The sequence below is a fragment of the Poeciliopsis prolifica genome, unplaced genomic scaffold (assembly GCF_027474105.1).
Source record: "Poeciliopsis prolifica strain line A6 unplaced genomic scaffold, Auburn_PproV2 SCAFFOLD021, whole genome shotgun sequence".
NCBI lineage: Eukaryota > Metazoa > Chordata > Actinopteri > Cyprinodontiformes > Poeciliidae > Poeciliopsis > Poeciliopsis prolifica.
In genome coordinates, this window is record NW_026562396.1 from 4,202,363 (window position 1) to 4,214,392 (window position 12,030).

Here is a 12,030-nt window from a genome sequence, read left to right on the forward strand (position 1 = left end):
CTTGTGAAATAATTTCAGTGCTGTTTACATTTTTTCAGATTTTGTTTTTTACACTTGTAAAGTTTCTGGGCTGCATTTATACATTTGGGAAGAAGGCCTACAATCTGTTCATCTTAAGAGTCACGTACAGTTTTGCAAATGATGTGGTTCATGATCAATTTGTGCTTGCATAAATCTACCAGTTTGATTTTTAATGAATCTTCTTATGGTCTATTCCTAAAATACCATAAAATATAAGCAAAAAAAAAAAAAAATAGGCATTGGTTAATCAGCTGTAAGCAGTTTTTGTATTTTGATGGACAAGGCATTGAAGAAATATATGAGAGAAAATCTCAACCTCCAAAGAAACGGAGGAAGAAATTACATGCAGCTAAATCGCAATCTCAGAACACATTAAAACTTATTTAATTTCCAAAATACTTATAAAATAATGAATCATTAGTTAGTTTTAAATGGTGGTTAGTGTTTTAAAATGTTGTAATATTTCATTAGAGTTTTTTTTTTCTTTCTTTCTTTCTCACCCTCGACTTGATCAGGATCATTCCATGGGTTCTGAGTTACTTCAAGTCCAAATTTTCTCTGGCGTGAGTCAAACTGGGAAACAATCCACAAAAACCGTCCAGGGAGTTGGGCCAGATCTCCCAGCCACAGAAAGGCAGGCTGGTTCAAACAGCTGTTTGGTTTGAGACCCGGCCCGTTTCACAAAGAGTCGACCCAACAAGATCAGGAGAATAAAGCAGATCACAGCTTTTTTATTCTCCTGCTGTGGAGTTTCTGATGAGCTAAGGTGCTAACAGGAACGCTGAAGAACTCACTGTTTTTCCTTCTCCTAATTTTATTTCTTCAAAATATCATTAGATAAAACAATTTGATGGTTAGACTCTGGAAAATCGTCTGAGTGAGAGAGAGATGGAAATAAACAACAACTTTTGATTAAAGTTAAACTTTTAGTTGGCATAGATAATATCTGAGACTTAATATTTTTAATTCCTATTTTTTTGCAGGATAAAAATTGTAGAGCATGTTATTTATATTCTGTTTATTACACCAGTAGGAAATACATGTTGATGTGACAATAATGAATGTATTCGTTGACTATGTGCAGTTCATTTGTTTAGTGAAATACACCTTTATTTTGACAAATGCCCAGAGCCTCATCTCTTCTTTTAATTGCAATAAAATTATTCATTGTCTTAGGTGAAGAATTCATAATCCAAAGAACAATTATGAGATTGACTGAGACTGAAGTCAGTTTATGTAAATTAAGTTGTGCACACTAGTTTATCAAACCATACAAATAAAAATTTGCAGACACAAAACCTGTGGAAACTGCGACATAATTAATTCAATGTTTCTAAAAATAGAAAAGCTCAAGCCATCTTATGTGAGTGTGTAATGCAGTCTGTACTATATTTGTACAGATTTAGTATTTGGCCAATCTATTTGAAGTCTAAAATGTAAATTATACTGAGTAAAGTATCTTTTTAATTGCATTTAGCCATTTTATTTAATTGCAACCATTGTGATAAAAATAATGCCACTTTTGTTAGATCTATAGGTTTTGTTGGCTTTGTTATGTTCTTGATGATTTATTTTGATATTTCAAAACAGGATGTTTTATGGACAGCATTTCCGAGTGAAGATAAACAAAGTAATAGTCTGTTTTGTTTTTGTTTAGGACAATAAATCAACATCCTGCAAAACATGACATCACAGGAAAGGTGTTAAGAAACTTCAACCAAGAAATAATGCAACAGAAATACAATTAGTGCAACATAAAACCTGTCAGAGATATTTTAGATGTTGTACGTTCCAGGAACCAAACCTGTTATTTCAGCTCCCCTAAAAGACCCTCTTCCAACAACACATGCAGCCAGCTGACTCGTTATTAATGCTGATGAATGGAGCTTAATGCGATGATCTTCATCCGGTGAGACAAGGTTTCAGTGGCACGTTAAGATATTTTTAGGTCTTTTAAAAATACAGAGGAGCGCTATTTCGCATCCCGTCAGCCACTGTTTGTCGATTTGCCAACAAATGTGCCCAATGTTGGAGCTAAATCCACTGGAGCCACTTCTGCTGTATCACCAACATGCAAGAAGTTACAATTTATTCACACAATTGTGACAGAAAACCTTAGCCTGATGTTCTCATTGTTAGCTGGTTTGGTTAATGAACAAGCTTCTGACCACCGTCAGCCTCATCAGTGGGGTCCTGCAGCAAGCCTGTGTGTGATTTTTGCACATTTGGTGATGTCTGCCCACAGGATGAGTCTTTTCTTGACCCACTGTTTCTGCTTTGGTTTGTTGCCTTTTGTCATTTTACATTTAAGTCTTTTGGGGGGGTTTTCGTTTGTTTTTGTTTTTTAGAAATGCTCTAGAAATGAACACAGCAAGACCTTCAGGGACAACACATTATGCATATGCCTGACAAAACTGACAGTCTTTTCAGGGGAACAAAGGCATCTTTCTTACACCTTTATTACAAAAGATTCACAGTATTGCCAATTAAAAAGGCCCACTGGCCCACAGGGGAAACTGTGAGCCAGCAAAGACTCAACGCCGTGTGACTGTCACTGTGAGACTTTCAACATGTTTCCTGGAAGCATCAAGTTCTGCCTGGTTTTTGGTCATAAATGTATATATATAAAAAATGTCAAGAATCAGAATGTACTACTAGTTTGTTTATACAATTATTCCTTGAAACAGTTGCTTATATGGAACATTAGCAGAAAGAGTTCAACTCAGGTAAACATCAGGAACATTAAAAGAAAAAGGAGTTCTCCAATTCTACAAGAAGAGGGAGACAAAATTCTTCCTTTTGTCGCTGCTAGCAGCAGCTGACTCCTTTCAGTTTGCCCTTTTTGAAAGGAAGAATAAAAGAGAAACATATTTGCTCCTCAGGTTTGAAATATTTTGCACTCATGACAGAGATGACTGCCTTCAGACGCTGCAATGTCTGACCTTTTGATGAATCACAAAAATCAATTAGGAGCCTTGTACAACAGGGATGTACCAACATCACGCCTTCCTCTTCACATTTTATTGACTGGAAGCATTGTTGTGGAAAGACATTTTACGTGAAAATCAATCCTTTTTTTTCCTGCTTCAACAGCAAAATGAACAGAAAAACAAATGTTGGCTGTGACCGTTGAGACTCTCTGAGTCTTTTGCTCACCCTGCATGATCTTGGCTCTGTTAAAGGAGGCATTTTTAAATTTTAACAGAGACCACTCTCCACATTTCCATTAAGAAATCTGTTTTATTGTGCTCTTTCAAATTTCTCTAAACAAGACTTTATTTATTACTATTTTTTATTTCCTAAATGTAATCAACTCTGATTGCAGAAGTTTACTTAAGAAGCTTTTTCTTCAAGCCGTTTTTGACTCAGAAGGGCGATATAGCCTGTTTATGACCACTAAAGTTAGCCCAGTTACTGATTAAGCTATAAAATGGCACTGTGTGGCTGGAAAACATTGATTTAGTTTTGAATCACGTTATAATGTTATTTTCTCATCACAAACATACCTGGAGTGTTTCTTGAAATTCTTTCATGCATATTTGAGGAATCCTTTTGTCCCCAGTGGCAGCCATTTGCAAGTGCCGCCTGTTTACTCTATGCTCTTTCATATCTGTGCTCGATATATATATCTTATGGAAATGGTAATGAATGTGGAGACGCCTTCTTTTTCTACATTTTTTGACACAGTCCTGCTCAGTCATTGGTAATAAAGAATGAAAGAATAAGCGCAACTTTGATTCTGAACACGGAGTTCTGGGCTAACTTGATGTAAACAGCAGAATATGAGAAAAACAAAGATGTCAGCCGTTTTGAATTAAAAAAATAATCTTTTATTGTGTATACTACACCTTCAGCACACAAAAAATGAATGCAATATCATACACATTCATACATTGTACATTGATTAAAGCCTAATCCTGTCATGTTAAACCAGCCTAATAACGTGGTCAAGTGAGTTAATATAATTAAAGTGATTTGCATAAATAAGACTAAATAAATTATGGGACATTTCATCTTAGTCATTGCTCTTCATCGAGCAGCTTGTCGTAATTGTTATGTCCAGTGAAGCTCTACTTGGGCTCTGCACCTGCAAGGCAAAGAGCAATCAATCATGATCACGAGGTACAAAGACGAAGCCTGTCAGACTTATATTTCCTATGGATTAAACTGAGCTCAGTGGCGGTCTTAGAAGGAGCACAATTTTATGTACAGAAAGCAAACTTTGTTTTTTGTTTCTCTTGACTCAAGCAAGTGTATTATTGCCACAACATGAGTGAAAAGTATTTCAAAAAAGTCTTTCAGGCAGGTTAAATTAATCAAAGCAAAACAAAGGTTTTATACATAATAGTGATTTTGTAGGATCAGATTTTATAGGTCTGATCCTACTAAAGTTGAACTTGATAATTTTTTTTTTTCTGTAATGATGTGTTTTCACTTAGGCAATATTTGATGGAATCGAAAGAGTGAAGATTTGGAAAAACAAGGGAGTTTTAGATCAAACTCACGACAACTTCTACCTGAATAAGTGTTCGTCAAATTCCTGTGGGTGCCCAGACAATCGGCTGAGGTCTGGGCAGACATTCACAACGCTCCACGTCTATCTCACAGTCCGACAACCAGGACCGGAGGGGAAGCTCTGCACAAAAGATATTACAGTTGCAATAGTGGTAGTGATAACATTAAAAACTCAACAAATTCCAGGGGCATATTCCTGCATGGTGAACCCTTCCCTTAATATGGGAAATTTCCCCTCATCCACCACCAGGGGGAATCAGGAGATTGAAGAGGATTTAAAAAACCCACAAGAAAACATAAGCCTTTGATTCTGGAACATGTCGAAAGACTGAGAAATATTTCACCAAAGACAAACCTGATGTACTGGAGGGGTAAGGTATGCATTTTTCACTCGAACAATCCCAAATCCATCCACTAGCACAAAGTCTCCCAGAGTCCTCTGCTTCCAACATCTGTCTCATCAGAGGGCAGCTAAACCACAAGGGGGAAACATGAACTCCTACAAAGGTGACAGCAAAGGGTTTTGAGGCTTTCTCTACCCACCCACTGCGCCTGCGTTGCTGAGCGTTGCGTCGAATTATTGCCGGCTCCATGCAGCTGCATGCGGTGTGGTTTGCGACTTTTATCAGCACGGGTTCTGGTACAAGTTTAAAAGGTGAAAAGCTGAAAATCTAAATCACAAAGAGTTGTTAAATTCAACTACGGAAAGCTGCTTTTAATCCTTCAAAACTCAATCGCATTGTGAGCTACACACCGTTTTATTCACATATACAGTCGACGTATTCCTGCAGGTTAGGCCCTCGTCGTTGCAGCAGCCACCACACCTGTCAGTAAGAGCTTATCAATGACTGACATGATAATATGGCAGTAGGGATTTTTTTTCCCACCGTAAAAGTGATTAAAAGTTGGATTACACGAACTTGCACACAAAACTCACCTGTGAACAGATACACAGGGTGGCTTGAAGAAAACTGAGGTATGAGAGTCCAACTCCTGGGCCACATTGATGCAAGTCTCCCTGGGCATGCACTGAATACGCTGCCACTCTTCTTCTATAGCTAAAGAAGGAAAGCAATGATGAATAGTACTACAAACCCAAATCCAGCGATTTGCACATGATCCAACCTTTAAGTATCTCCATGCTAAACGGTGTTGCTGCGTAGCGTGTGGAGCGGTGCGACCCGACCGAAGATGGAAAAGAGGAAGCCTCTTTTTGGACTTGTGGCGGCTGCAGCTTCAAGCGACACTTCCACAGCTTCCAGTCTGGGAAGTCTGTGAGTCGCAGTAGCTGGTCCAAACTGGAGGATGAGCGGACCTGCTTCTCCCACAGTCTCCTTGCCCCCTGGGTTCAAGAAAACACATTGAAACATTGTAAAAATTCAAAAATTGCTTTGCAACCATTTTTAGACTGATAAATAACTTAGTCCAGACTTGCATTTTGTCATTTCCATGTGAAACCACCAACTGCATGCAGGTGTTTTTAAACTAAATCTGTCTGATTATTGTTAAATCAATAATTAAGATTGATTTAACAACACTTACTAATTGTTAAGGGTGTAGCACCTTTTATATTAAACACATAGCATCGCCAACAGTATTTACAAATGCTAAAACAATTAAAATGTCAAGACACGTGCTGGATGTACAAACAGCAACAACATGTTTTAAGCTGGCTGTAACTTTCTTGCTGGCAACCCTCACAAAGAAGTTTTAAAGTTGGGATTTAAGGGCATGAGAAACCAATAAACCTCATGTCATGCTACCACAGGAAGGCTGACCAAACCAGAGCCACTGAAACCCCCATTGTTTGATAGAATCTAAAGTGCTTCAGTGTAACTAAACAGCCACTCAGATGCCACATCATAAATTGCTTTTTGTGAAAGTAATTGGTCCACATTTTAAATGGTCAAGCATCAAAACTGAGCAAGAAGGAAACTGGAAATAAGACCTTCCCAGACTAATTTCTGAGAAAAAATATGATCCAATATGGATCATGTTGAGAAACGTGAAATAATCAAAATGTTTGGTGTATTTCCCCTCCAGCATAAGATGAAATTGTTTGTTGTGACTGACATCGACTACCAGAGTCAAAGTACAGTTTTTGCCTATAGAAAACACTGAAACTGAAAGAGTTTACTTGATAACATGCTTGCATAGTTTGTAATAAGTACCAATGAAGCCAAATGCCTAACATATTCCTACCTGGTATTCTTGTTAAAGCTAAACAGATTAGCATGGTTACTGTTAGGAGTAAACATGTGAGGGAGACCAGTAGCTGGGACTTTAGATCAAGAAGCCATTAACCATAAAAATGTGACTCTATTATCTCTCCTATGAATATTTTGTTTTGTTTTGTTATCAAAAAACACCGTGCTTCATTGTCCATGTTAAGCTGAACATTCATATTTATGTGTACATCTATATGTTAGAAAGGGACAAGTTTTGATCAGGAGCTCAGGGCAGCCTTGGGTCCGAAGAACATAAACTCAGTAGAACATGGCAGCCATAGTGTGACGCAGGTCGGACTTATGAATGTTGTTTGTATTTTCAGAAAAACAGTACAGAAAATTTGCAAACACCGCATGTCTAGTCATCACTGTTGTTTGTGTGTGCAATACATGCATTAGTCTTCTGCACACGGAATAAAACCTACAACAAAACCTCCAAATATTATGCAAAGGCTCATAAATGAACTCACCCGGTTGCCACCTTCCCTGTGCATGCTGGAGCTCATGTTTATCCAACCAAGCTCCAGCAGCAAGAAAAAGATCCAGCACAGACTCTTCTTCTTCATCGTCCACGGCTGACTCTCCTTGTTTTCTGTGAGCAGGGCTGTGAAAGCTCCGAGAGTTTGCTGCCTCTCCAAATGCTGGATCAGCTGAGAGTCTCAGACCACACACTTTGTCTTTTCACGACTCATCTGCGTCAAAAGAAAGAAAGAAAAAAAAAACCTCTTGATCTTCCAGCTGCATGTAGCGTGTGCGTGCGTGTGCGTGTGCGTGCGTGTGTGTGTGTGTTTGAGCCAACCTGTTGCAGTGACCAAGTCAGCTATGAGCCAAAAGGAGAGATGGGCTTTTAACCAGGACGTTCCTGCTAAAGCTTTGATGGAGAAGTTGAGGTTTCCAGTCAGATAATGAGGCTACTAAATCTGCTGAGTAAAAAAACTCTTTACTACTATTTTAGGGCTTCCAACTTTACAGCTTTGCTCCCTTAGATGGCCTTAATTTTTATGGGGAAACAATCCTTTGTGATAGTCGCTACAAAATTTAGTTTTGACAGTTTCAGGAGCTGCTGGTCTTACAGCACCAAGACATATGTGACATATCTATTTACTTATCAATTTCATTTCTATCATTGTCAACTCTAGACTTACAGAGCCGGTCCAGGACCAGGGACATGTGTTTTAAATGTGATCCAGACCACCATAATGTGTGACGGGAAATAAGATGCCAGCACCACACCCGTCTCCTAGACATCCTACTCTTCCAGACCCATTCTGTTTAGTATTTAATTTGCTGAAAATGTGCACAGTCTTCCTCCCACAGTCCAAAAACATGACTGTCAGGTTAATTGGTCTTTCCAAATTCTCCCTATGTGTGAGTGTGTTTGTGGATGGTTGTTTGTCCTGTTTGTCTCTGTGTTGCCCTGCAACAGACTGGCGACCTGTCCAGGGTGAACCCCGCCTCTCGCCTGGAACGCAGCTGGAGACAGACCAGCAACTCCTGGCCCCGTTAGGGAGAAGGGTGATCAGAAAATGGATGAATGGTGCACACACACTCACACACATTCACAAAAACAAAAGCTTCACAGTGCCGCAGCTGGTAGCACAGTTGATTGCAGCAAGAAATTTCTAGGTTCAAATCCCAGGCTGGGGTCTTTATGCATGTAGTTTGCATGTTCTCCCTGTGGGAGCGTGGGTTCTCACAGGGTGCTCTGGCTTCCTTTCACAGAGCAAAAACGTAATTGTTAAGTTAGTTGGTCTCTAAATTCTCCCTAGGTTGAGCGTGCCTGGTGGTTTATCCGGTCTCCCTCTGTGTTTGTGTTGCGTTGAAATAAACTGGCAGCCTGTCCGGGATGTCAAACCTTTAAATATCTCCAGGCTAACCGGTGTTACTGTGTGGAGCGGTGCGACCCGACCGAAGGTGGAAAAGAGGAAGCCTCTGTTTGGACTTGAGGCGGCTGCAGCTTCAAGCGGCACTTCCACAACTTCCAGTCTGGGAAGTCTGTGAGTCGCAGTGGCTGGTCCAAACTGGAGGATGATGCACAAAATAATAAATCAATAACGGGCATATGCTGTGTCGTCTGTACCTTCAGATTACACCAGACTGTTTTGCTGAAGAAGTTTGGCTATGAATAATTATTATCTTGTTCAATTATTAATAAAACTAGGAAGTTAGAGAGTCAAATAACAAAAACTAAACCTACTAAAGGTAAAAGATTAAAAATATGAAAATAGAATTGATTAAATAATGCAATAATGTCACATTCCAGTACAATAAACCAAATTTACTTCATGAGGTATTTTTAGTACGTTAATTTCAACTGATTCAGAGTTGTATTCTTCATACAAACACTGGATGTATGCAAAAAATTAAACATTGAAAGAAAAAAAATTAATTTAGTACCATTTAGTATGAAGTTGAAACATAAAATCATCCATCAGAGTCAGCTGGTTCTGATTTAAGTCAGACTACACACAGAGTCAGAGACTTGACATTCAAATAGCTGCTTTAGTCTCAGCATCCCTCCTCATCCTCTGGTGTCATTAAAACATCTGGTCGTGATTACAGTCAGTGAAGTGATTCTTCAGGATAACAAAGGACAGTAATCAAATATAACAAGATTTTATAGCAGAATATTAAAATCAGTTCAAAAAGAACAACAAAGCCTGTGAAAATAAGTCCAGTGTCTGGAAGCGTCTGTTCTCATGCAAAGGGAGTTCCCTGAACCTTCAATGGCTTCCCAGTGAGAAACATCAGGAATTTCTCCACCGGGTCAAGCGGTTACAACCATATAACAGTTAAATTACATGTTACTGATACGCAGCTTGGTACGGTCATATTTTCTACGTGATTTGGTGATGTTATGCAAATAAAAACACCATTAGCAAGTCACAGTAAGAAGTGGTCAAGTTTTATAGTGTAATGCATTCTGATCCAGTTGAACTCACTCGACATATTTCTTAAATATAACATTAAAACTGTAAAGTTTCCTCAGAAATACTTTTGGAATATCCTTCAGCAAAGTCAAACATAAAGGGTCAGGATGTTGGTAATGAAAACTGAAAAAAGCTCACCAACAACAACACAGAAATGAAGCAGGTCCATCCTGTCAAACAAAGAAATGTTATTATAGAGCAATGAAGAATTCGGCTATGATTAAAAAATGACAGCTTCGATTCCCTGCAATAAACAGAATTCTGACATTTTATCATCTCATTCTGAGGGGGGAAAAAAAACACAACGCTGACCAAAAAGACCTTGGACCTTTTGGGAAAGTATACCCAACTACTCAACTTCCAGAATCTCATTTTTCAGCTACAAAGCATGATGGATGGTAATTTTGTGAAGCAATTATCTGAGGCCATGAGGAAGTATGTACCGAAACACTAAATTCAGTTTTGGTCCGACGCAGCGGACCAAAACTTACTGTTCTGTTTTCTCATAATGTAGAAAATAAAATCTGATTTTGGAGTTCATCAATCATCATTCCTTCCGCCTCTAAACACATAATGGCCGATCCTCTCTGCCATGAATGATCGCAGTGTTTATGTTGTAAACCACACAACACCGTGACATACATGTCAGCGGGAGAGTTTTCCCAGGAGTTTGGCTCGGTGTGTCTTGAACACCATGAAGGGCAAAAAACACATGTGACCACATGTCCACCGTCTGACTTCGCTCCGACCAGGCCAGACACTTTAGACTCAACTGGCTTTGAAGAATTCACAGTTTTACCCATTCTTGTCTTCATACTTTAGATCTTGCGATCTCCAGGCTTAAAATCTTGGAAATCCCCAAACTCAGTCAGGGTGGAGTTCCAGATGATATCTAGCAAAGTCCCTAGGAGTGAAGGTGCGTGTTTGTTTGTGAAATAATCTTCATATTTCAATGGCATATTCATCATCAAATAAACATAAAACTTGTTGCTCCTAAAGCTTCTCTTTTGATCCAATAAGCAAATACCTAAACGCATATGCTTTTTTTTGTTGTTTTTTTTGTCTGTGTGTTACCGAACAGGGCTGCCTGTTTACCACAATGTTTGACCGCGGTGGTTGGAAGGATTGTTTGGAAAAAGGAAGCTGGAAATGAGGAACAGATTCTTTTGGCGTGTGAACGATAACTTGCAGTTTTGTGGCGTCTACTAGTTGTTTTCCTACGTATGTGAACAGCGGTGGATTCTGAGTTGGCGTCTCGTTGGGAAAGTGTGAACTGATGACAAACTGTGAGGCTGAGAGTGAAGCATAACTGCAGGCTCATACACTCACCCATTCTGCTCACCCATTCGACTGGGTAGGCGTTGTTGTTTTATAAGTTTTATCAAAACGTAAAGTCTAAAGTCTTAATAGTCACACCACTACTTTTTTTTTTTTCAGTGGAAGATCAAACAGCTGTAACAGCAGTAGTTGTATAATCGTGACTCACTACTGAAACAATTTTAGGACCCTTAAAATAAAGGTTGATTTAAAGCCTTTTAACTTTTAAGTCAGAAAGTGTGGAGAGTGGGGTACGCACCAAACAAACTGCTTACATCAACCTGAAGTTGTCGAATAATTTATTCCAAAAATGTATTCAAAAGACTTGTTGGCGCTTTTGTAAGCTTTCAATTGCCTTGTTCACATACAGAAAGAGTTTGATGCAGAATTTAGTACATAATTATGAAAATTGTAAGTCTAAATCTGCCACGAGAAAACATTTACATCTGATATGTTGCCTTTGAATGTATGTGTGTTCTTTCCAATACTGGCTTCAGATTAAATGATGCAGCAGGTTGCAACTTCGATTGCTTCTCGTCAATGATTCGTTAAAGAATTGCTTTGTCATTGCGAAACCTGCATTCATGCATTCATTTCTCTTCTGCGGCTGTCAGATGGAACAGGAAGAGAGCTTAAGGTTGCAGGCTCAAAGGTGACCATCTGTGTAAGGGAGGGAAGCTCCAGCTCCAGCAGTGAACTGTGTGTGATCCATCTCCACAGCTGTGTGATTTCAAAAGCTGTGTGAGGGTCAGCTAGCATGCCTTTGCTTGCAGAAAGCATGCCTTTGCTTGCAGGGAGATTGGAGACTCTATCGAATCAAATCAAACGAAAGTTGGAAGTTGAGCAGTCCTGGATTTTAATGACAACTTTGGATGTTTTCTTACATTTACTTCAAAGACCACACTTCTATTTAATAATAGAGTTTTTTTTTTTTTAAGCTGTCATAGTCATTCCAAATCCGCTGTCAAAAGTGTGTGATTTGTAAACGCTGTAAAACGATGAACGTATGGGACTCAGTT

General features: G+C 39.0%; 1 protein-coding gene across 1 annotated transcript; it reads right to left on the reverse strand.

The window, feature by feature from the left end:
* Positions 1 to 3,861: 3,861 nt before the first annotated feature.
* vegfd (vascular endothelial growth factor D) lies at positions 3,862 to 7,402 on the reverse strand. Its single transcript, XM_055045104.1, has 8 exons — positions 7,235 to 7,402; positions 5,662 to 5,878; positions 5,474 to 5,594; positions 5,291 to 5,360; positions 5,080 to 5,207; positions 4,892 to 5,007; positions 4,539 to 4,657; positions 3,862 to 4,108 (listed from the first exon to the last, which is right to left on the reverse strand). The coding sequence occupies exons 1-7, from the start codon at positions 7,328 to 7,330 to the stop codon at positions 4,554 to 4,556; spliced, it is 852 nt and encodes a 283-aa protein (XP_054901079.1). The 5' UTR covers positions 7,331 to 7,402; the 3' UTR covers positions 3,862 to 4,108; positions 4,539 to 4,553.
* Between the last annotated feature and the right edge of the window lie 4,628 nt (positions 7,403 to 12,030).

Bases quoted from the DNA above. Each gene is read 5' to 3' on its own strand.
- vegfd (XM_055045104.1), bottom strand. From the start codon at position 7,330: ATGAAGAAGAAGAGTCTGTGCTGGATCTTTTTCTTGCTGCTGGAGCTT. The intron at 5,595-5,661 runs GTTGGATCATGT...TTCCTTCTTTAG, and splicing joins TAGCATGGAGATACTTAAAG to CTATAGAAGAAGAGTGGCAG. The intron at 5,008-5,079 runs GTGGGTAGAGAA...CTTGTGGTTTAG, and splicing joins CAGCAACGCAGGCGCAGTGG to CTGCCCTCTGATGAGACAGA.